This window comes from Sciurus vulgaris (assembly GCF_902686455.1).
Source record: "Sciurus vulgaris genome assembly, chromosome: 4".
NCBI lineage: Eukaryota > Metazoa > Chordata > Mammalia > Rodentia > Sciuridae > Sciurus > Sciurus vulgaris.
The window spans coordinates 575,141-598,810 of NC_136464.1; the positions used below are offsets into that span (position 1 = coordinate 575,141).

General features: G+C 54.7%; 3 protein-coding genes across 4 annotated transcripts in view; 2 read left to right on the forward strand and 1 right to left on the reverse strand.

Annotated features, from left to right (window-relative positions):
- ADAM8 (ADAM metallopeptidase domain 8) overlaps positions 1–23,670 on the forward strand; it is a 125,303-nt gene that overhangs the window by 88,855 nt on the left and 12,778 nt on the right. The window lies entirely within an intron of this gene.
- ZNF511 (zinc finger protein 511) lies at positions 2,476–5,515 on the reverse strand. The gene is made up of 6 exons (XM_079138741.1): positions 5,297–5,515; positions 5,118–5,191; positions 4,439–4,640; positions 4,239–4,363; positions 3,506–3,640; positions 2,476–2,847 (listed from the first exon to the last, which is right to left on the reverse strand). Exons 1-6 carry the CDS (start codon positions 5,447–5,449, stop codon positions 2,769–2,771), a joined length of 768 nt encoding a protein of 255 aa, XP_078994867.1. The 5' UTR covers positions 5,450–5,515; the 3' UTR covers positions 2,476–2,768.
- On the forward strand, positions 5,427–22,370 carry TUBGCP2 (tubulin gamma complex component 2). Of its 2 annotated transcripts, none has more exons than XM_079138728.1 (18): positions 5,427–5,565; positions 7,633–7,820; positions 8,621–8,749; positions 9,497–9,673; positions 10,788–10,947; positions 13,173–13,380; positions 13,648–13,847; positions 14,143–14,332; positions 15,023–15,168; positions 15,728–15,908; positions 16,191–16,371; positions 18,327–18,499; positions 18,627–18,755; positions 19,395–19,515; positions 19,808–19,951; positions 20,494–20,622; positions 21,267–21,430; positions 21,961–22,370. In XM_079138728.1, exons 2-18 carry the CDS (start codon positions 7,671–7,673, stop codon positions 22,094–22,096), a joined length of 2,718 nt encoding a protein of 905 aa, XP_078994854.1. In that variant the 5' UTR covers positions 5,427–5,565; positions 7,633–7,670; the 3' UTR covers positions 22,097–22,370. The 2 variants fall into 2 exon arrangements, with proteins under 2 accessions (XP_078994854.1, XP_078994855.1); XM_079138729.1 differs by having other exon boundaries at positions 5,460–5,559; positions 7,630–7,820.

Genomic DNA, 23,670 nt, shown 5'->3' on the forward strand with positions numbered 1-23,670 from the left:
GGCATAAATTCCTCCACAAACTAATCCAACAGATGAAAGAATGGGTTGAATTGTGATGAGCAAAACTGCAGAAATCCAGTGACATAGAAGGCAGCCTAGAGTCTCTCCAGTAGACTGTCCTGATTATGGGGTTAGGCATGGAGTTCAGCAGCCAGCGTGATGCAGAGAACGATGGCAGGTCCTAGGAGACTGCGGACAGCAGCACCCAGCATGGGAGGGAACACAGAAGGATCCGGAAGCATAGCACAGAGTCACTAAGGGCTTTCAGAAAGGGGCGGGAGCCTGGAGTAGAGGCAGCATCTGAAGTGGTTAGACTCCAGGCTCGACGGCAGAGGAGAGCAGGCAGGGTAGAAGGACACCTTCTTCCAACCCCACTGGTAGAACAGTGGAATACCAAGGACCAAAGAAGGTCCTGAGAGTGGCTGGAGAGCAAAAAGAAGGACCCCCAGGGCACAGAGAGTCCCCACCACACCCAGCTGCCTGCCCAGCAGGCTCAGGGAGGAACCAGGTTTGCTGTTCCCAGCAACAAGACAAGGACAGAGAAGCATTTTCAGGCAAACGATTGAAAACACACCAGAACAGATTCACTAAAGGAGATTCTGAGGTTGTTTAGGGCACGAGGAGAATGATCTTGTGTAAGCTCAGAGAGGCAAGGACTGCCCCCAGGAGCTGCTACTGAGGCGGTTCATTCACGGCACCCTGCCCTGAGAGCCATGGCAGTGACGTCCTCTGGGATCAGCACGAGGGTGAAATGTGTGTGACATGGCAGGAGCGGCGAGCCAGGGCTGGGTCCAGGGTCCACGGTCTCTGCACTGTTGTGGGGAAGGAGACAGTGAGTGGTCTTGGAGCCCAACAGGGCGTCTAGAATAGTAGGCAGGAGAAGCCTGACTCCCAAAATGACAGCGGGAGAAAGGCATACTCCATCCAAAATAAGGTACGAAAGGGAGAAAAGAAGGACAAGGCGAGGCCACAAACCTGAGTGGGCTGCACCACAGGGTTAGGGTCTGAGGAAGGCTGCCACACCTGGTTGTGGGCCAAGGCGTTTCCCGTGTGAAAGCAAAGAGGAGATGGAACCTCACACGCCAATTAGAAAGAAACAGTCACCCCAGCAGGTCCTGGCTCCCAGACAAGAAAACAGACACCTCACATAAACCCAAGGTGGCAATCAGTTTTCCACCACAGACACACTGATGCACGCTTTGTCCTGAAGTCTGGCACCTTGCACTCTGCAAGTGACCTTCTCCTGGAAAGTGCTTCTGGTGACACCTGAACCTGAGCCCACCCAGGCTCTGCGGCAGGGAGAGGAGGTCTCCCGGACACTGAGCCACCGACTAGACCTCATTGCAATGCTGGACTCTGCATCAGTAGCCTTCTTCACACCAGTTCTGCAGTCTGTTTGTCAAGAGAAAGACAGACAGGAAAAACAAATCGTTTCCTAGAGAGGGAGGAACCGAGGACAGGATCGCAGACCGATAGTCCCCAAAGGCTGCAACACGCTGCTGACGACCCAAACTGGCAACACAGGTCTGGCAGAACATGCTGCCGTGGAAAGGATCTATCCGGTCACACTGAGAGCGGGGGTCAGCGCTGGTGTACAAGGAGGTCAAGTAGGAGAATGGACACACTGGGACCGGGCCTCCAGAGGGGAGATGAGATTCTTCTGTGTGTTGTTTTCTCGAGGCCCCATCTCCCCCAGGGGAGGCTCACATCCCACCCCGGCAGTATGCCTGGGTCTGCCCTGCACACCAGGACTGCAGGCTTAGTTTTCCCTTGAGCACGTGCACCTGCTTTAGTGCCTGAAGTGCCAATGAACATGTTTTCTCTGAATCTGAGGTCAACCTCAAGATTCCCTCTGAGAGCGGTGAGCCTGGCTGCACCTCTGTGCCGGAAGTCACAGGTGACCACCAGCTACGTCTGGCCAGACCCCAAGTCCAGGAAAAGAGTAGGTGGTGAGGTAAGGCAGGGAGGGGCTTGTTGGGCTGGTACCCCTGGCACAGAAGCACCCAGATGACTGGCAGTGGGGATGGGCCTCTGCCAGGCCTGGCCCCAGAGCCCAGATTTTACCCAAGCAAATCAGATTTCTCCAGGACATGCTGCTGCTCCCTGCCTGTGCTGTTCACACCTGTTCTGACCTCCGGAGCTGCTTTTCCCGCCTTAGGTCCTGTACCCCTGCCATGTGCTGTCCTGCTTGACAGGCCCACGTGCCTTCCCTGTCCTGTCCTTCCTGCTGCGCCCCTTCCCCAGCTCTGTGTCCCACAGGGTCTTGCTGGCTAGATGGGGCACAAAGACCATCTGGCGTCCTTCTCAAGGCCATGAAGGTAAGGACTTAGGGACCACTGCACCTGACCCACTCACCAGCTCTCAGGGGCTCTTTATAAATCTCCCTGAACAGCAAATGCTCAAAGTCAATACTCTTAGCTGATAACCACTCATTTCTCTATCAAATTCAAGAACACAGAAACAAGAGTAAAGATCTTCAGTGAAAAATATTTATTTCATGTGCTTCAAAAGAATGTCCCTAGGGTGGTCCCTGCAGAAAGAGATGGGCGGTCTCCTGAGCCTGTAGTGTGTCTCAGTCATCTCTGGAAGCTTGAGGTCCCCTGCTGCTTCTGATAATTCCCTGAGGGACCCAGACAAGGAGGGTAGCAAAGGCCCAGCCCCAGGGTGGCCACTTGAAAAGTGAGAGGTCAAAGGCCCCCAGCCCCTGCAGGAGCCCCATTTCTGCACTGTCCACTGAGATGCCTGGTCCTTCTCTCCATCTGGATCTATTAGTGGTGTTTGTTTTTTTTCTGAGTGCTTTTAAACCCTCGAGATGCACCTTGGCCAAAACAGATAGTAGAAGGCACTCTGGAATAGAAAAAAGTTCATATCAAGTCATGGCACTTTCTTTACCAACAAGCAACCCACTCAAAATAGCAGCTTGTGTGATTCCTTATTCCTTCTTATTCTAGAATGTTCTCTCTCTCACTCTGTGCAACATCCAGGAAGTGGAGTCTGCCCTCCTGGGTCCTGGGACAGCTCCCTGAGCCAGATCTGTGAAGACTTTCCTGGGCACTGGGCACTTGCTTAGATCTCAGCCAGGAAGGCCAGCTATGGCCCAGCTTTCTGTGGTGCCCATGTCCTGTTACCTACTGTCCCCTGAAACCTGACCTCCCTGGCATCCAGTCCACTCACAGGCCACAGTCTAGGCAAGGTGAGAAGGCAGATGAGGGATACATGCATCCATATTCCAGCCAGTTCAGAGTCTTCAACAATTTTTCCCATTGTTAACATTTCCCCCAAAACCAGATTTCAAGTCAGTTTTAACTCCTTACTAGAAAAACAGTGTGCCAGGTTGTGATCAAGACAATTACAGTGAAAGTCCCCCACAGACTGAGAGATGGTGAAAGGGTGGTTTGCATTCCTGGACTCCAGGGCATGTAACACACCAGAACATTTTGGTTTTCAACTGCGTGAGGCCAACACTCGCCCAGTGTTACTGTCTCAGGAAGATGTCCACACTGACCTGTGGCTGTAGGTCCGCCTCTCGCCTACAGGTGCTGGGGGTGCTGCTGCAGGATCAGAGCAGACTTCCATCACATCCCCTTCATCCACTAGGGCTGCAGCTGACAGGTCAGCCTCTGACCCCCGCATGGCTGGGCTGCAGAAGACAGTGTTAGCTGCAGCTCGGCACATCTTCCACAGCCTGGCCTCCCCCAGAAATGAACTTTCAAGGAAAGGACTCTTTTGCTCTTGCAAAGATATTCTCACTCTGTTGAAACGATCCAATTTTACAGTGCAATTTTCAGGCATTCAGAAAAGGATGAATGCTTATGACAAGGTCACATAATATGTCCTTTATTTTATAAATTTAAATATGACTGTACTCTGTCTTTCAAAAATAGTGCTTTATGGTGCCACGTGGTAGAAGCCTACCAATGGGGAGGGTGCCTGTGGCTTAGGATGAACTCCACAGGCCCTTGCTGGCCCCTTCCAAGAGCTGCCCTTCTAGCTTTTAAGAAGTAGAGCAAGTGGGGTTCAGCCCAGGTAAAAGCACAGAAAAGGGGTACCTACCACTCCTATATCCTGGTTTTGCTGCTCCCGTCCAGGAAGCTCCCTGCCATTTCCCACTTTGAGTAATGACCCCTGGGGTCAGAGTGTCAGCTACCTGCATGTATACACGAGCTTGAACACCTCCACCCATTCAATCTGCTCTCACACTTAAGACCGGGGCAGCCAACAGCCTTCTCCTCACGTACCCTTTGTTTGTCTTGGGCTTATCAAACCGGAAATCCACAGGGTACAGGTGGAACCTCACCATGTGATCCTTCCGGTCTCGGCTGGTCTTAAACTTCTCTGGGCAACCTTCAACCAAGCACTGGTACTGCAAAAGACAGGGTGTCACCTCCCTGACCCAAGTCCCTAGCACAACATGTGCCCAGCCCAGTCCATCACCCACCATGTCCTGTCTCTCTGCCAGGATCTGGAAGAGGGAGTCATGCCACTCTAGGATGTGGGCATCCAGCAGGTGTCCAGAGGGGAAGGCTCGGCTGCAGAGGGAGCAGGCATTCCCGTGCAGCATGTTGTAATGGTGCTGGTAATCCTCCAAGGCAGCGAACACCTGGCAGCAGCCGGCCACCTGACAGGTGAACTCGGGCACCCTGGGAAAGGAGGCTATTCTCAAGGGAGGAGGCACTCTTTGGTGAAGCAGGAAACCCAGTGTGACTTTTCACCCGGATTAAAAGGCCCAATAAAGCTCCTGAGGTACTTTTGGCACTGGGGACTAAATCCATGGGTGCTCTACCATTGAGATACAGACAACCCTAGCCCTTTTCAATTTTATATTGAGGGTCTTGCTACATGAGCCAGGGTGGCCTTGAACGTGACCTGTCCAGTCGCTGGGATTAGAGGAAAGCGCCACCGCGCCGGGCTCCAAGTCCTACTTTTTTAAAACATGAAATTTCCCTAAACAGGCCACAGGTGCAGTGGAACCAGCCAGGCCAAGACAAGTTTGCACCAGGCGTGCCCAGCGGGCAGGACAGTGCTAAGAGCTTGCACCCGGAGGGTCTCCGTGGAGGTGTCTAAGCCCTCGGCTGCACGAAGTGGCGGAGAGACCAGGCGCGGGCGGAGTCGCTCACCTGGACCTCTCCGGCTCTTCGGCCACCTGCGTGAGCACATCCTGCAGGTAGAGATGCCTCTGCACGTCCCCGTCCTACTGGAGGCAAGCGCCGAGGTCAGGGCGGAGGCCTGGCAACCCCGCCCCGGCGCCAGGCGCCGCCCCGGCCCCGGCCCCTGCGCCCCCGCCTGCGCGACGCACCTCGAAGAGCTCGTGCTCCCGCGGGAGGCGCACCGGGCGCGCCACGAAGCGGAAGGGCGCCGCCCCGGCCGCAGGGTCCCGCTCCACCGGCAGGGGCTCGGCCGCCCCGGGCGTCCCGGCCAGGCGGGCTCGCAGCGCGCCAGGCAGTAGCATCGCCCTGCGCGACTGCGCCCAGCCGCTCGGCCGCCGTGCGTGGGCGGGGCCGGACGTGACGTCGACGCGCTTCCTGTGGCGGCCGGCGCGCGGCGGCGGCGGCGGCGGCGGCGGCGGTGAGTTGCGCGCGGCGCGTAGGCGCCGCCGGGCCAGTGACCGGCCGCACTGCGGGGGCTTCCCAAGCTCTGCCCCGCGGCCTGGCCCGCCGGGCGCCTCACGGTCGGCCGGGGGCGCCGGGTTCCGGGCGAGGAGGTCGGCGGCCGCCCTGTACCGGAGCGCGCAGCCGCGGGCCCTTACCCAGTCGGAGGGCGTAGGGTCTGCCGGCGACCCGGAGCCTTCACTCGCCCCGCGCCGGCATTTCTTCATTTTCGGTGCTGGAGATTGAACCCGGGAGCGCTTCACCGCTGAGCTGCATCCCCAGCCCTTTTTGTTTTGAGACGGGGTTCCATTAAGCTGCCCAGGCTGGGCTTGAGCTTGCGATCCTCGTGCCTCGGCCTCCTGAGTCTCTGGGATTGCAGGTGCGGGTCACCCCGCTTGGCCAGTTTTTTCATCTTCGAGCATGGTTTCCGTGTACAAGGAAACCAAGGACGAGAGGTTCTGCTCCGTTACTGCGGTTGCATCAGTGCCTCCTGAGTTGAAAGTAAGGTGCTGGGGACTTGGGCCCCACCTCAGGCCTCCTGGTCTCACCTTCATTCTTGGAGATACCTACCTTGCCCAGTGCTGGAGGTTCATTTAACAGGCTTTCCATTATGAGAGCTTAGAGTGTCGCTCTCCCAAAGTAGATCTCCAGTTGATGTCCCCAAGAAAACTGGCTGTACCGTAAGAGTGTGTGTTGGACCTCCTGTCCTTGTGTAACTCAGCTTGTCTCTGAGCTGTTGGTGCAGTGCTTCTTATCCTCTTTTGGATCACACAACCTTTAAGAATTTATTGCAAGACCATCTCCTCAGAAAATTCACAAATGATTATGTGTGATCTTCAAGGGTTCTTTTGTTATTTGTGGGTCCCAGTTTAAAAACCCATATATAGGTATTTTAAACTGTTTATATGAAATGCATAGAGTTTATGGAGTTATTAAAATTTTTTAAAGTTGTAGACGGACACAATACCTTTATTTTTATGTGGTGCAGCGGATTGAACCCAGTCCCTCACATGTGCTAGGCAAGCACTACCACTGAGCTACAACCCCAGCCCCATAAACTTATTTTTTAATTTATGTGTAATGTATTGGTCTTAATGCCTCTTATCAGCACTTCTGATAATAATGGCTAACTAACCCAGTCCCCATGCAGTCAGCTGCTGGTTACCAGGACATTGGTGTAGAAGACCCCATGAGGTCAGCGGCTGTCCACTGGGCTATTGGTTTAGTAGTCCCTGTGCTGTCTGCTGCTGTCCCTTGGGTACACCAAATATGTTCTTGATCTGAGGATTTTGTCTGATGTTAGAACGCTAGTATTGGTGGTCACAAGGCATATGGAGCTGCAGTGGAGCCCCCAGCTCAGGTGCATGGGAAATGTATAAAAACCTTACCCAAAGCACCTGTGTATGCTGCCAGGCTTGGGCCAGAAGAGAAAATGTTCCACATTCCTGATGCAGAAAGAATGTGAAGCTGAAGGTGCAGGTGGAGTTTCTGCTAAACTGTTCAGGATTTGAGAATCGACCCTTGCTGTGCAGGCAGAAGTTGGGTTTTAATGTCTGTGTAGGAACAGGGGCAGTGGCCTAGGCCTGTGCAAGCTCTCTGTGTAGGTCCTCAGCCTTGATAGGGCAAAGCCATTGTGTCTGCACCAACCAAGGGGAGCAGCAGAGCCACTTCCTGCTGGCCTAGGGCTAAGTTTGTATGGAGTCTCCCCAGAGAGGAGAACCCACAGGACCATTCACACAGCCCACCTGGTGCACTGTCTTGAGTGGTAGAGTGTGCTGGCAACCCAGCTGGTGAAGGAGTAGCATGTTGGTTTGTCAGAAGGGTTAGGGTTAGCAGTGAGGCCAGTTGGCATTCTATAGCTCCCTGAGGAAGAGGAGGCAAGTAGAACAGATGGCATGGGACTGTGGGAAGGAGGAGGCCATCATGGTGGTGGGGTGGCCTGTGTTGGGCCAGGTGATCTCTTTTGTCAAAAGACTTGAAATTGGTGAAATTTGGTTTTCATAGAGGTTTAATTCATGAATAGCTTGATTCTTACCTTTAGGAGAGTGCATTTTGTGATGTTGATGCCTCAGAGCTGAAACCATGAGTGAATTTCGGATTCACCACGATGTCAACGAGCTGCTCAGCTTGTTGCGTGTTCACAGTGGAGATGGAGCCGAGGTCTACATCGACCTGCTGCAGAAGAACCGGACCCCATATGTCACAACCACCGTCTCTGCACACAGTGCCAAGGTGAGCACTAGTCCCTGTTGCAGGGCTGTGCAGGTCATGGTAGGTGCCTGTCTCTGGCAGTTACAGCAGCTCCAGTGATGAAAGCCAACAGCACTGTGAGTGCTTCCCATGGGCCAAGGTTGTGCTCCACTCTGGCTCTCTTGGCTCCTGGTGGCAGCCGCTGTCGCTCCACATTATGTAGATGGGTCAGTGGAGGCCTGAGCAAGCTGGCTTTAACTGACTCAGGCACTGCCCTGCCACATCCCAGGGAGGCTCAGATGTTCCTGCAGATGAAAAGCTGCTGCTGTTAAACACACTGAAGTCCTTCAAGGTGTTTCCATAGTCACATAATACGTGATTTAAAAAGGTCTTCAGTAAAAGATGGTTTTGAATTTGAAATTGTTTCCAAAATTCACTGCGAAGTTCCACTTATTTGGACAATGGCCAGGACAGTTAGATGAGCTAGCAGGGCGGGTGGAGTTCAGGGGCACGTGCCTCTTTAGTTCATGAGCACACACAAATCACTGGACAGATGTGTCCTGGAGCTGTACATGGGATGACTCCCGCAGGGAACAGAGTTCAGGGTGTGAGTTCCCAGAAGGTAGGTGCTTACTGTTTGCTCAGGCCTAAGAAGCAAGAAGTGAGAGACACTGAGGAGTTGTAGATAGGTTTGACCAAAGGGTAGGTGTTTTCTTAGTTTTAGTTCTGAGGGGCATGATTGTTTAGCCCTTATCATTTAACTATTTTGATTCTTGTGCTTAATGTTCTTGAAAATTTTTTCAAGTGCTTGTTATCAAATCACTCATGCTTATGCTTTTAAGGTCAAAATCGCAGAATTTTCTCGTACTCCTGAAGATTTTCTAAAGAAATACGATGAGCTTAAGTCTAAAAATACAAGGAACCTTGACCCTCTGGTGTATCTGTTGTCAAAACTCACAGAAGACAAGGAGGTAAGTGCCCTGTGAGTCCTCTGCCCTACCTGGCAGGCACCAGGGTCACTAACGGAACCTTGCACCGGGGCAGGTCACACCTCATGTATTTTTTTTTCCATGCACCTGTCCTTTCACTTACTGGCTCTTCCTTCCTTCCTGCCTGAACACCACTTGTGGAGAGCAGGGGACTCCATGGGTCAACAGCTAGAGTGTGGTCTCATGCCAGGAGGGCATATGGAATGTGCTTGGTGAATCAAAAGGAGTAGTAACTCTCAAGCGACATAGACCTGAGAAGCTGGCACAGTACTTGCAGTGGGGGGCTCTTGGTTTTCCCAGTGTCTTGCTGGGCTCCTGCCTATTGCACGTGCCATGCATCAAGGTGACAAAGCCAGTCAGCAGGTTCTAGGTCCCTGCTCTGTGTGTGGAGGGGCATGTAGGCCAGTAGTGTCATAATAGAGGAGGGGAGGTGGTTGCTGCAGCCCAGGAACCGTGGGTAAAGTATAGAGGAGAGCTTGGCCTTGGGGGCCCACTGAGGGACTGACTCTTAAAAAAGACTATGGTATTCTTTCCTCCAGTGTTTGGGAGGTGTGGTAAGTGGTACCATGCAGCATGAGCCTCTGGAGACCAGACTCTGTCAGCCCGTGGAGTCCCCCGCCCTCCATGAGTGGTGTTTAGGTTAGGAGGGAAGGAATAGGGGTTTGTTCTGCCTGGCAAGGGAGACACATGCAGGTCCAGTGTGAATGCCACAGTTTTGCATGTTTTCAGACTATGCAGTATTTGCAGCTGAATGCGAAAGAAAGAGCTGATCTCACAGCCACTGCTGCAGTCAGCAGCACTACCGGCTTCGGTGGCCCTGCCACGGCCTCCAAGATGTCCATGCAGGAGCTTGAGGAGCTGAGAAAGCAACTGGGCAGCGTGACCACAGGCTCCACACTACAGCAGGTACCGAGTCCACCATGGCCCACAGATGATATGATAGCAGCAGCAGTGGGTGCCAGCTGGGAGGCTCTCTCTGTTGTTTATTAAGAACGAATCCAACTTTAGAGAGGCAGGGACTGGATCATGGCCTTCAGTCAGGAATTCTGGACCACAAGAGTGAACAGTGGTGGTGAGACTCTAGTGAGGGCCACCTGCCACAAACTCATGGGACACAGGTCACACTCTGATTTCTTTCCTGGACCCTGCAGTGGCTCTGATGCTGCTGTTTGTTGGTCACCTGTGTGCTTCCTCTGCTTTGTTTTCTTCTGCTGTACTTGCTGCTCTTGGCTTGCTCTTCCTGCTCTAGTCTTTTCTTGTGAGTCTCAGCAGTTTTTTTTAGCTGCTGTAGATCCTCTGGGGCCCCGGACTGCTGTTTGGAGCCACGTCGTGCCATGTGTCATAGCCTAGCACATGTGCTGAGGACGGTGCCACTCACGAGGACAGAGCTGAGCTGTTGGCATGCCATGTCAGCCGGTCGAGTACTGAGCCTGTGTTTCTGACCATATAGGCCTCATACTACTCTCCCCGTGTGGTCTTGCTGCTTGAACAGACCAAGTTGGTGCTTCTGCAGACTGGCTGGCCCAACCTGAGCTGACCAGCCTCTGGAGGCCAGTCCTCTGGGGGTCCCATGTTCCACATGTGCCAGAAGCTGACCTTGGCACTGCCTCTAGATCTGTCCTGGGACCTTCCCCAGCAGGGAGATAGTGTGTGTCCTTTGCCAGTGCCTTTTTGTCCAGCAAGTCCTGTTAGACTTCGTCACTTTGAGGAAAAAGTGACTCAGGGTCTTCCCACATAGAGGGTCCTGGTCTGAAACATAGGCTCCCCACAGTTCCCATTGCTGATGCTTCTGGCTGGGCTGAGGCCTAAGAAGAGTACTGGGTCTCTCTACCTCTTGCTCCCCAGCCTTTGGGTCGGAAGGATCAGGTGAAAGTATATCTTGTTTCCACATGATCAAGCCTCATGTATAAGTGTGGACTTTCTCTGCCACAGAGATGTCATTCCACAGATGTCTTGGTTCTCACTGCACTGATTCATATCTTCTGGGTTTTTGTGTTTTTTTTTTAAATGTTTTTGTTAGTCTCTGGAACTTACAAGAAAGATGCTTCGAGACAAGCAAAACAAAAAAAATTCGGGCCAGCAGCTCCCCGTCTTCCCGGCATGGGTGTACGAGAGACCAACGCTGGTGGGGGATTTCCTAACTGGTCCGGGCTTGAGCTCAGATGTAGCTTTGCCCATAGGTATGTGACATCTTTTGTCTAACACCTGGGAGTTTCATGATGAGTTGCTTGCATGGTGACGCTGGACAGGGAGGGAGACCACAGGTGATGTGCTGGAACACCGCAGCTGGGTGCTGGGACCTCAGAAGCCCCTCGGCCAGGCCTGTGATGTTAAGAGGCAGGCCACCACATTCCTGTCCCTGCCTGCAGCAGACACTGCCTTGCTGGGGTCTTCACCTGGCTCATTTTGTGCTCTCTGACCAGAGCTGTGGGGCAGGCTGTAGCTGGCTCCTCCCAAGTGTGCCCTGGTGTCTGGCACAGACTGTGGGAGCCAGGATCGAGTGGCCCTGTGTTCTGGAGAGTGCTTTGTAATGACCCTGGATTCTGCGATGGTGCTCGAGTTGGCACTGTGCTCTCCAAGGCCTTGAAAGCCATACTGTTTCAGGACAGCCTGTTGGGGATCTGGCACACGACAGGTTGTATGCAGCAGTTCCTAAATCCTTTTCCAGACTGAGAAATTAGGCTGCGAATCAAGGACGTAGCATAGCTACAGCATCCTGGTCCTTTGATCATAGCTGGATCAGGAGAAGGCATGGAGTGGCACCCCTGACTCACGCACTGTTGGTGGGAGATCGCTCTCACCTTCACAGGATGGCGGGTGAAGTGCAGCACTTTTCTCCTGTCCCCAGGCAAACGTGATCCTGTTGCAAGTCGGTGACAAGGTGTAGAAAATGACCTACCTGCATTGTGTCTGTTCAGTAGTAACTGAAGCTGACAACACACAGCTGAAATTCAGGGGGGCCTGTTGAGTGCCCCGACATAGGGCAGGCAGCCTCCTGGTTGCAGAGCTCCTGGTACATGGGCAGAACCAGGAACTGTCCACTGGAGAGTTGGGAGGTGTTTACTGTGGCCTGGACACTGGTGCGGCAGACTACTTGCAAAATTTTGAAGCAATTTAAAAATAAGATTCCAGACCTCACAAGAGACCCAGCTGGAACCTTCTGGAGCAGTGAAGGACTTCTAAGGCTCTGGGCAGCAACTTGAGGGGCAGAGAAGAAGATTCAAGACACGAAGTAGGTTGTCTGTGCTGGCCACAAGCATGGCAACTGGGTTTTAGAACAGGAAGCCCTTAGGGACAGCTTATGTGGGAAATGTATTTCCCCATTCTGGAAAGAGCTGTATGAAGGAGGAAGGTGTCATCAGGCAGTGACACTGCAAACTGGCCCTGGGTGTGTTGATGAGTGGCTTGAAGGAAGCTGGTGCAGCTTGGCCTGCCTCAGGGACCCAGGCCCCATACTCCAGGGACACCCCACCTGTGGCTGTTCTGCAGCCAGCTGGCCTCACTGCATCATGCTGTCACCACCCCCAGGTGCCTTGTGTATAGATCTATCGCGTCTTGTCACTCCATATCAAGGAGTTGGCAAGGCCTTGGCCCAGTATCCTCACAGTGTACCTCGATTTTTGCATCTGGTGGCCACAGGACACTTCCCTGCACAGTGATGTGCAAGGCCAGCTGAAGTTTTGACAGACCAATGCGTGTCATTCAGCATCTTCCTGAGCTGCCTGACACAGGCACCTACTGGCCTCTGGGTATAGCAGGAGAAGCTGCTGGGTGGCCTCAATAGGCGTCCTCTGGCCTTCCTCTTGGGCTCCTCAGATAGTCATAGAGAAACCTCACTGTGCTTGCACCATCTTGTCCTATGTGTTGGAAACGGCCAATTTCTTGGAGTTCAAGAGGACGTTGTCTCAAAGGCCTTGCTTACCTGACTGCCCAAGGTCTCTGAGCATCCCTGGCTAAGTGCCAGGCGACTAGTTCAGCATAGGTTTTTGTTTTCTTTTTCTTTTCTGAACCAGGGATTGAACCTTGGGGCACTTTACCACTGAGCCACATCCCCAGCCCTTTTTATTTTTTTATTCTGAGAGAGGGTCTTGCTAAGTTGCTTAGGGGGCCTTGCTGAGTTGCTGAGGCTGACTTTGAACTTGCAATCCTCCTACTTCAACTTCCCAAGCCACTGGGATTAAGGTGATGCCACTGTGCCCAGCCCAGCACAGGTTTTCTTCTACTTCACCTGAGGAAGACCCTGCAGTATCCTGCCGCTGCCCCTGTGCTGCAGGGGTACCTGTCCAGACTTGGGCAGCAACTTGCTGCTTGTGTCCATCAGGGTGTGAGGGGTTACCGAAAAGGGGACAGGCAAGAGTGACTGGTCTTGGGGAGGCCAGGCTGCCAACCTGTCTGTGCCCTGCAGGCACACTGCCCTTGGCCTCCCAGGAGTCAGCTGTGGTGGAGGACCTGCTCTACGTGCTGGTGGGTGTGGATGGCAGGTACATCACTGCCCAGCCCCTGACTGGGAGACAGAGCCGCACTTTCCTTGTGGACCCCAACCTGGACCTGTCTATCCGGGAGCTGGTGAACAGAATCCTCCCTGTGGCCTCCAGCTACTCCACTGTGACCAGGTGGGCCAGGGCTTGAGGGTTTGTGATGTAGAAGGGAGGTCAGGCCTGTTTGCTGCAGAAGCATCTCCTCCCTGGCTTGCAGCTCTGCCTTGGTCTTGGTGCATTGCCAGGGCCTGGGAGTCACCACATGGCCCCATCTCTCTTGGGATGGGTTCCTCTGGGGGTGAGGGCTTGAGTGTTACTTGCTTCCTGGGTGAGGAGGAACTTGGAAGATCTGAAAATGTGGTCTTTACCTTTTCAAGGATGCCCAATGCATCTTTCCCATAGGTTCATTGAAGAAAAATCTTCCTTCGAGTATGGGCAGGTGAACCATGCCCTGGCAGCTGCCATGAGAACCCTGGTAAAGGAGTACCTGATCCTGGTCACTCAGCTGGAGCAGCTGCACAGGCAGGGCCTGCTGTCGCTGCAGAAGCTCTGGTTCTACATCCAGCCGGCCATGCGCACCGTGGACATCCTGGCCTCCCTTGGTATGCATCTGGAGGGCAGCAGCTGGCAGCCTCCTGATAGCTCCTGTGTGGAGGGAGCTTAGGCTGATGCAGCCCACTCAGGACTGACTTTCTGGAGCAGGGTCTTGAGGCACAGCCTGTGGCTTGCTGTGTCGGTGGCCCTGTATGCAGAAGGCCCTGCATGCAGACCTTGATAAGGATCAGTTAGCAGGTATAGCTTTACCATCTGGGCATGTCCCAGGGAGAAGTACTGTCCATCTAGGTTGGGGTGGGCCAGGAGGTGCTTCCTGGGTAGTGAGCCTCCACCCTCTTGCAGCCACCTCGGTGGACAGAGGCGAGTGCATGGGTGGGTCTACGCTGAGCCTTCTGCACGACAGGAGCTTCAACTATACTGGAGACAGCCAGGCGCAGGAGCTGTGCCTGTACCTGACCAAGGCAGCCAGTGCACCCTACTTTGAGGTCCTGGAGAAGTGGATCTACAGGGGCATCATCCATGACCCTTACAGGTAGGGGTCCACAATGCAACCATACCTGTCCATGTCCTCGTGCAGTCTGCTGCCAGCCAGGGAATGTCTAGCTGTTAGGCTGTGTTCTGCAGCTTTGTTCTGCTGAGTGAAGGCCCTTGGGTCACCTGGAGTCGGTCCACAGCCATCTTGGTGTGCGTCTCCTCAGAGTGATGCCTCTGAACACGTAGGACAAAAACGGGCCAGTTCCCTAGAGGTTCTGTGGTGTTGAGATGCATTTGTTAAGACTTTTAAAGTATCCTATGGCTTAGAAATGCATGTTTCTTTCTTTTGGTGCTGAACCCAGAGCCTTCCATGTCGAGTATGCCCTTTCCTGCACAGTTGCACCCCAGCCCTGTGTTCCTGTACTGATGGGGCAGGTAGCCCAATCAGGTGTGGTGGGCCTAGCAAGGGATCCAGCTTCCACCTTGCTGTGTGAGTAATGCTGGAGGCTTTGTGGAAGGTGTCTGGTTCCCCTTGGTGACACCAGGTGGCCTATGCTAAGGGAAGGATAGAGATGAGGTATCTGGCCACCTGCCTCTGACCCAGGGTCAGTACTTGCTCCAAAGTGAGGTTGGAGGTTCATTTTTAACTGGCAGCTGAGAGGTAACTGTGGCGAGTCACACTTGCCTCGATGGGGCATCTCTGGAAGTGGCACTTCGTGGTGGCCTGGGATCCGTCTTTGGCTTGCAGTGAGTTCATGGTGGAGGAGCATGAGCTGCGGAAGGAGAAGATTCAGGAGGACTACAATGACAAGTACTGGGACCAGCGGTACACCGTGGTGCAGCAGCAGATCCCGTCCTTCCTGCAGAAGGTGGCTGGCAAGATCCTCAGCACAGGTGACTCCATGGCACGGAGCTCTCGCCCGGGTACCCTCCCGGGGGCTGCGGCCTCCTCCTGCCGCAGCACGTGCCCCAGGGTGGTTGCAGCCATTTAGCCCCCTGTGCCCATGGGACATCTTCACCCAGCAGGTCTCCTTCTACGCCAGGCTGCTGGCCACTGGTGGGTCCTGGACACCTGGTGACCTTGTTTAGTCCCTGCCCTGACCAGGAAGCTGTCTCAGGCCTGCTTCACACCTTCGTGGCTGAAGGTGGCTGCCTGGGCTGAGCTGCACAGAAAGGGCCAGGAGATGCTTTCGCTCCCTGATTCTGCTCAGGCCTGTGTGAAGTTCCTTCCATGCTCTTGACTAGAAAATGCCATGTGAGAGAAGCCTCTGCAGGTCAGGCAGTTGCTGGCCCTGTCCACTGGTGCTGGCTGTGTCTTCTTGCTTGCAGTAGAGTGTGAGCAGACATGCGTGCCGTGCCCAGCCCGCTGCTCTATGCGTGATGGGTTGGCGAGGCTCTGGGCAGAGGAGGTTGGTGTGTGGCAACACCTCAACTCCCATCTTCCTCTCTCCAGGAAAGTACCTCAACGTGGTGAGAGAGTGCGGTCACGATGTTACCTGCCCTGTGGCCAAAGAGATCATCTACACGCTCAAAGAGCGGGCATACGTGGAGCAGATCGAGAAGGCATTTAACTATGCCAGCAAGGTGCTGCTGGACTTCCTGATGGAGGAGAAGGAGCTGGTGGCCCACCTGAGGTGCTTTGCTCACCCTTCAACACAGCAAGTGGGCTGCTCAGGCCCTGGGAATGATGGCAGCGTGCTCCTCCTAATAGTCCTCATCCTTGTAAGAGCGGACAGACCACCTGGGACCTGGCCCCTGTGTCATCTGTGCTGTGGGCTGAGATTGTCCTGTCCAGCATAGGTGCCAGTGTCTCGGGTCTGCCCACAGAACCATCTGTGCCCGCTCCCCCGGTGAGATTGCTGTGCTGCAGGCTGGCGGCCCTGGGCCATGTGCTCATCGCCTCCTCCCTGGTGCAGGTCCATCAAGCGCTACTTCCTGATGGACCAGGGTGACTTCTTTGTGCACTTCATGGACCTCACCGAGGAGGAGCTCAGAAAGCCAGTAGAAGACATCACACCCACACGCCTGGAGGCACTGCTGGAGCTGGCCCTGCGCATGAGCACTGCCAACACTGACCCCTTCAAGGACGACCTCAAGGTGGGTGCGTGGGCCTGCCACCATGGCAGCCTGCTCCTGAGTGCCGTGAAGCGGGACAGGGCCCTGCCCAGCATCTTCCACACCCACCAAGGGGTCATGCGTCTGGGTAGCCCCCTGGTTTGCCAGTCCTTCGTTGCATGTCAAGGATGTCGGTCAGTTGTTTCCTGCAGCGTGCTGGTTTGGCGCAGTGTTGGGTCGTGTTGGCCTGCCAGGGTATGTAGGCACCGTCCCTCCTTGTGATCTTGGAAGTCTGGGGCGTGCACTCTGCTTGATGTTGGGTGGGGTTTCTGTTCAGACCCTCCAGACTCCTTTAGGCCACCTGGGCATCTGAATGCTGGTGTGCAATGCAGGGGAACCTGCCTTTATTCAGAGTTCAGCGATAAGTCTTCTCTTCTTTCTCAGTGTAGCTAGAAGTTTGTCAGTTTCATGGCGGTTTTGGGAGAACCTTGGCTTGTTGGTTGGTTTCCTCAGCTGTTTGCTGTAGCTATTCCGTTCTTCTGTCTGCTGCTCTGGGTTTGCTTCACTCTCCTGGTGTCCGGGGTGCTGTTTTGAGGCACTCCTTTGTGAATGTTCTGGGAGTGCTTCTTCCACTGCCTCTTGTGGGTTCGGTATGTTGTGTGTGCATTCATCTCCAGGTCATTTTTAACTTCTCTTGGAATTTCTTCTGCGACCCATTGATTCAATATGTTCAGTTTCCCCATGTTGGAAATTTCCCTTTTTTTTCCTGTTACTTATATTTAATTTCAGCACATTATGCTTGGAGAATATACTCTGATCACGATTTTGCAAAATGTATAACAACTCAGGCTGGGGAATGCAGGTCTGTAGCTCGGGTAGTCCACACGGACCTGGCAGATGTGAGGCCCTGTGTTCAATTTCCAGCACCTCAAAACAACAGAACCGACCTGCTGCTGGCCCTGTCGTCACCTGGAGGAGGGCCACGTGCCCTCTGGAGCAGGGTGGTGCTGCTGCTTCACAGGGGCCTCTCCCATCTGACCCTCACCGGGTACTGGGCCTGAATTCATTTTCCCTCAATTCTGCCCTTTCTTGCTTTATGTGTTTTGGCTCTTGTCAGCTTAGGAGTGATTTTATGGGATAAATTCCAGGGTCAGAGCCTGTGCCCTGTGCACCTGGCCAGCCTCTTTGGGTCTGAGTCTCAGACCCTGGCTGAGGAGTTGAGTCTGCCCACCAGTGTCCTCATCTGCACTGCTAATGGGCAGGAGCACTTGGTGTTAGGTCTGGCACGCATCTGGGCTGCTCATGGACTATGTGTGTTTCTTTATCCTTTGTCCTCATTTTGTTCTTGTTCTGTATTTTCTCGTATCATTCTTTTTCATGATTTATAGAAATTCTTGTCACACTGTTCTATATGCAGTTGGCACCTAATGTTTGAATGAATCAGTGTTGTGGACGGTACTGTTTGTCTGTAATTACTATTTTTAAAATCTTTGGGGTTTTTGCAGTGCTGGGGATTTAGTACAGGACCTGTGCCTGCCTGTGGTGCAAGCACACTACCACTGAACCCCAGTCTGGGTACTATCCTGTCTCTCACATAGGCCTCTTACCTGGGCCTCCTACTGGTTATGGAAGAAAGGTGTCAACCTTCAGGAACTGCTTATCTGGCCTCCCCTGTGGTTCCTCCTTTATACCAGCAGCAGGGTGCATTTGAAAAGCCATGGGTTACCTTATTGGGAGGTGCAGTTTTGTTTTCTCTGCCGTGCTAGGGTTAGAACCAGGGCATGTGCTCCACTACTGAGCTGCACCCCAGTGTAGTTCTGAATTAGAACTTATTGGTGGTTGTGTGGCCTTTGAAGCCAGCCTCCAGTATGGAGGTTCAGGATTCAGGAGATGTGTTTTCTCCTCCAGCTCCTGCTAGGCAGGACTGAGTAGGACCGGGAATGACTCTGGCCTTTTCTTCTGAACACTGGGTGCTTTGTCACGGCTTTTGCCCCCAGATCGACTTGATGCCTCACGACCTCATCACTCAGCTCTTGCGCGTGCTGGCCATCGAGACCAAGCAGGAGAAGGCGATGACCCACGCTGACCCCACTGAGCTCACGCTGAGCGGCCTGGAGGCCTTCTCCTTTGACTATATCGTCAAGTGGCCCCTATCGCTGATCATCAACAGGTGAGGACCTGGCTCTCTGTTCAGGTTGCTGGAAACAAGCCGTCCTGTGGGCCTCCTCCGACCTGCAGTGCCGCCTGTCTGGACACAGGCCTCCCTGCCGATCCATGCCTGGGCATCCTTCTTGCAGAAAGGCACTCACCCGCTACCAGATGCTCTTCAGGCACATGTTCTACTGCAAGCACGTGGAACGGCAGCTCTGCAGTGTTTGGATCAGCAACAAGGCGGCCAAGCAGTGCGCACTGCATTCTGCAAAGTGGTGCGTCTGTCACAGTCCTCCCCATTCCCTCCAGGAGGGGCAGCTTTGCTTTAAGACCTTTACAGCCCACAGGCTTCTCCTCAGTCTTGTGAAGGCACAGTGCCCCCATTGGGTCTCTCTGCAGGATGCAAGCCCTTCCTGAGGGTGGGAGCCTTTGTCCCCTCTCCTGAGCACACACAGCAGTGTGTGGGAATTGCTCCTCACAGGCGGTTTGCATGCTGGTCTGTGGCACCAGGTGCTGTGTGGAGAAAGAGTTGATGTAACATTTAAGAATTTACCCCAGTGAGGCACAAAACGTGGAGTCTGCCATGGTAGTTGTTCCCATGTTGACTGCCAGCCAGTCCTGGTGCCATAGATAACCAGAGAGCCTGTTCTTTGTGTCCACAGTGGGCTGCTTGGCACATCCCTGCAAAGTCCTACTGGACAAGTCACTCACCTGGCAGCCTGATGCAGCCAGAGGTAGGAGCGGTGTCTCCAGGCCCAGCGCTGAGGTATCCTCCATGCTAGTGTTAGTTATACTTGTGTCTGAGCCGTTGGTGGCACATAGGAGCTGCGGCTATGAGAGCCCACTATGCTGGTGGGTAGCACGTGGGACTCGGCTCTGCCTGACTGCCCTGCAGCTGTCCCTTGTTTGCTCAGGTTTGCAGGAGCCTTCACTCTGCGGCAGCGGATGCTCAACTTTGTTCAGAACATCCAGTACTACATGATGTTTGAAGTGATGGAGCCAACCTGGCACATCCTTGAGAAGAACCTCAAGTCTGTGAGTTTCAGCTCCTGGATCCTGGTGCTGGAAAGGCAGGGAAACCTGCCAGGGGTGTCACACTGCAGGGTCTCCAGAGCCACTTGCTGGGGCTGCTGTGAGCATGTCCTGTTGGCGAGAGGAAGCAGAGTGCAGGCAGCAGCTTCCCTCCAGCGTGACAATGTGAGGGAGACAGGAGGGGCAGCAGGACAGGGTTTGCCTGGAGACCACAGGCCCAGAGCTGTCTTTAGCGAGGTTTCTAAGGGTCTGACTGGGTGCTGCTGTGGCAGTGCTGAGCCTTAGCCCTTCACAGGCCTCCAACATCGATGACGTCCTTGGCCACCACACGAGCTTCCTGGATACCTGCCTAAAGGACTGCATGCTTACCAACCCTGAGCTGCTGAAGGTCTTCTCCAAACTCATGTCTGTATGCGTCATGTTCACCAACTGCATGCAGGTGAGGCAGTGTGGACAGTTTAGGCATCCAGGCCATTGCTGTATGCAGCCCTGCCCTCGCCACCTCCCATGCTTGCAGAGCCCCTGGGTCCTCCTGACCAGTACGCTCCTTCCTGAACATGGGCCTCCTTGGGGTTCTGCCCTGGTCCTCTTTGAATCCCTTTGCATTTTGTCATCAGACCTTGATTTTTTGATTTGGTTAAGTATTATTGGGGCACTTGTCATAAGTAGTTGCCCAAAACAGTACAGAAAATGACTATCAGTGGCAGAAGGGGCAGCTGGGTACTAAGGGCAGGCAGCATGAGTGTGCTCTGCAACACCTGGGGGTCAAGAGGTGGGAGGTGGGAGAAGTAAGTGGCGGCAGGTTCCGGGAAACGCATATGGCTCAGCTGATGCCCTCCTGCCTGCAGCCTTCCCACCACAGGCACCCGATTCTCCGCACCTTCAGGGTGGGCACAGGCCTCAGCCCATGCAGAGACTCAGCGTTTTCTGAAGAGCATTGCAATTGGAGCTAACAAGCATTTTCTCTTGTCCCCGCCCTAGAAATTTACGCAGAGCATGAAACTGGACAGTGAGCTGGGCCGGCGGGCAGTGGAACAGGGCACCATGCTGGGGCCACCCACAGAGGCTGAGCAGGCTGAGGAGCAGCCCCGGAAGGAGCCTGCTAGAAAGGTGCACGCCTGGGGCTCTGCCCGCCAGCTGGCAGTGTCGGCATTGCTGCCCTCAGGGCTGTCACCCTCTGATGAGGAGACTCTCAGCTGGGTTCCACAGGGCTACAGGAGTCCCCACCCAGCCTTCTGGGCTTCAGGGTGTGGCCGCAGTCACTGTAGAACAAGTGCATGGACATGACAGGAGCCCTTCCCTGGTGAGAATAGCAGGGAGCCTGTCAGGTGCCCAAGAGCCTGAGATGCCGACAGGCCAGGTGTCCTTCGAGGTGAGAGGTGGGAGCAGGGGTCTTGTGCTGCAGCTCGCAGATAGGACAGAGGGCATCGTGTGAGGCCTGAGGCCAGGGACAGTGATGGCCTGGAGAACGTGGCCAAGCATGAACACCTGGAGTGAAATCCTGGGCGTGCCACCATTGGCTCTTGGTTGCTGGAGCCCGCAGGGCGCCGGGTTTCATTGTGTGCCACGGCCTCAGGAATTTTTTGATATCCTAACTTCTTATTTTTCATTGTGTGAAAATGTCCCAGTACTCTTTTCTTTGATTTAAAAAGGAGCATGGAAGGAGGAGAAAGCAAAAACCCATGGGTTCAGCACAGGGGCTGACTGCCCACCGGGTAGCAGGCCCTGCTCATCACCCTGGGCTGTGTTTCTAGTGCCTGGCTGAGCACGTGGACAGCCCTCATCTGGCCTCTGGCTTTGAAGCCACGATCAACAGCTTCGACAAGAACTTCTCTGCCCACCTGCTAGACCTGCTGGCCCGTCTGAGTGTCTACAGCACTAGTGACTGTGAGCATGGCATGGCCAGTGTCATTTCCAGGTGTGTTGCCACCTGCCAACACCCTCCCTGGGCCCTCACTTCCTCTCCCCTGGCAGGATGGTGGAAGGAAAAGGGTCTAGCTGTGGTTCCTTGGGCGGTGGGGAGGGCAAGGAAAGGGTTCCCGGCTGCCACCGAGAGAGGGTGCAGTGTGCCATGCTGCAGTGTCCTGTTTCCTGAGTGGGGCTTCTGAGGTGGCTCAGCCCTGAGGCTCATTGCCAGGCTCCTGAGGCCAGGAGAGGAGTCTGCTCCAGTGGCGATACCTCCCAGAGAAGACCGCTGAGATGCTTGTCAGCATGCCGTCTGCCTTGGGGTTCCTGTGTGGCTTAAGACCGGTCTCCATTTTGCATAAAGGGGCTGAGGCCTGTGCCGCGGGGCAGACAGCATGCACCCTTTGTCTTTAACCTGGAGAAGGCCTGGCATCCTGTCTGTTGGACCCCTGCTTGCACCTGTGCAGGTCCCTACTCCCGTGCAACTCAGCAGGGCTGTGCCCACCTCTCCACGACCCCTCGCTCTGCTTTCCCTCCCTACAGGCTGGACTTCAATGGCTTCTACACAGAACGCCTCGAGCGCCTGTCTGCAGAGAGGAGCCAGAAGATGGCCCCCCAAATGCCCGTCCTGCGGGGACCCCCAGCACAAGCACCCAGGGTGGCAGTCGCTGCACAGTGAGCCCCTAGCCACAGCTTGGAGGCGGGGGCTGGGCCAGCTGTGCCAGCCGTGCCACAGTGCAGACAGGCTCAGGACACCTTGTTCCCGGAGCCCGTCTCGTGTGTGATCCTGCTCAGAAGCGTGTGTGGGTGTCTTTCTCAGGGTGCTGGGTTCCACGATGTGGAAGCTGCCCAGAGCAGAGTGAGGTCTCCCCAAACTTAACCTCATTTATCTTTTGAATTCAAGCTTCACCTTTGTTGGAGTTTTTGGTCTCAAATAAAGAAAGTGAAAAGAAGGCATTTGAGCAAGAAGCAAGATGACTACAAGACAGGGTGTGGGGGATGAGAGGTGCCTGCAGGCTAGGGCTGAAGGCCCTCGGCGCTGCTTGCCTCAGACGCTAGGGTGCAGCAGTGGACCTTGCTGTACAGCCACGGCTCAGGTGCCCCAGGCAGCCTGCCTCCTCCCGAGGAGCTCCCACTGAGGAGTGACCCTGGGGACAGGTTTCACTGTGAGCTAGGGCCCTTCTCCTGTCCCATCATAGCTGGGCTCCCTCTGTTCATTGGGTGTTGGTCTTGCTGTATAGGAGTCACTCACTAAATGGCTGACATTCTACAGTGGGTGGCACAGCCAGCCCTGGGTGACAGTGCTTGGCCAGGGTAGTTTACTCTGGTCGTGCGTGCTCAAGTCAGGCTGTCCTTCCTGCTGAATTTCATGTGATCATGTTCAAAGCCCAGTTCTAAACACCTGCCCCTGGTGGGCAGTGAGGAAGAGCCAGGAGTGAGAACCAGACACCTGCTTCTGGGGGCCTTCTGGGGTGCCAGGGTGGGCAAGTCAGCTGTGGTGACTGCCTTGCAGAGGGGCCTTCTGGGGTGCCGGGTGGGCAGGTCAGCTGTGGCGACCACCTTGCAGAGGGGCACCTGCAGAGCTGGGGCTGCCTGGTTCCCGCCATCAACTGCTGCCACTCGTCTGCAGCATGTGCAGACATGACTGAGAACACAGCGGCCACATGCCACCCCTTTGCTGCAGAGAAGTGCCAGGCAAGAGCAGAGGACTTGTTGGCCTGTATCCTGGGCCTTCCTGCTGTTCCGCCAGGGTGTGCAGGGGGAGGGGAGGCTCAGGGCTGGGGTATGAGCTCCCAGATCCTCCTGCTGGGGCCAGCTGGGCCAGTTGGGCCTGACTGCTGCTTGGTCCCCTGAGGATTTGGTGTGCACTGGCAGTGGCGTTTGTCTCTGCTCTAATGTGCCTGGAGAGGTACCGCCTTGAACTTTTCTGTCATGTAACTTGCAAGCAAGGAACACGGAAGAGAGGTGAAACTGGGTGGTGGGCCTTTTTTTCTTCGCTGTGGAATACAGTACCTCACACCTGCTAGGCAGGTGCTCGAGTGCTGAGCCCTGTTCCCACCTTGGGGTTGGGGGGACTTAAACATCATTTGTGAGCTCAGGCAGAAGCCAGCCTTAACGTGGAGTCCCACCCCTGCTCACAGGGGCCTGGGACTGTAGCGCTGGCACCTGGGACTGACACCCCAAACAACTGATCACTTCATCTGTGCTGCTGCTGCCTTGCTTGGGGCAGGGATGTGAAGGACCCCTCTCGCC

What these genes read in the sequence shown, in the direction of transcription:
- ZNF511 (XM_079138741.1), bottom strand. Translation starts at nt 5,449, where the DNA reads ATGCTACTGCCTGGCGCGCTGCGAGCCCGCCTGGCCGGGACGCCCGGG. An exon ending in GGGAGCACGAGCTCTTCGAG is followed by an intron (nt 5,192 to 5,296) that starts GTGCGTCGCGCA and finishes TGCCTCCAGTAG; the next exon opens with GACGGGGACGTGCAGAGGCA. An exon ending in TGGCAGAGAGACAGGACATG is followed by an intron (nt 4,364 to 4,438) that starts GTGGGTGATGGA and finishes TGTCTTTTGCAG; the next exon opens with TACCAGTGCTTGGTTGAAGG.
- TUBGCP2 (XM_079138728.1), top strand. Translation starts at nt 7,671, where the DNA reads ATGAGTGAATTTCGGATTCACCACGATGTCAACGAGCTGCTCAGCTTG. An exon ending in AGATGTAGCTTTGCCCATAG is followed by an intron (nt 10,948 to 13,172) that starts GTATGTGACATC and finishes TGTGCCCTGCAG; the next exon opens with GCACACTGCCCTTGGCCTCC. An exon ending in GGACATCCTGGCCTCCCTTG is followed by an intron (nt 13,848 to 14,142) that starts GTATGCATCTGG and finishes ACCCTCTTGCAG; the next exon opens with CCACCTCGGTGGACAGAGGC.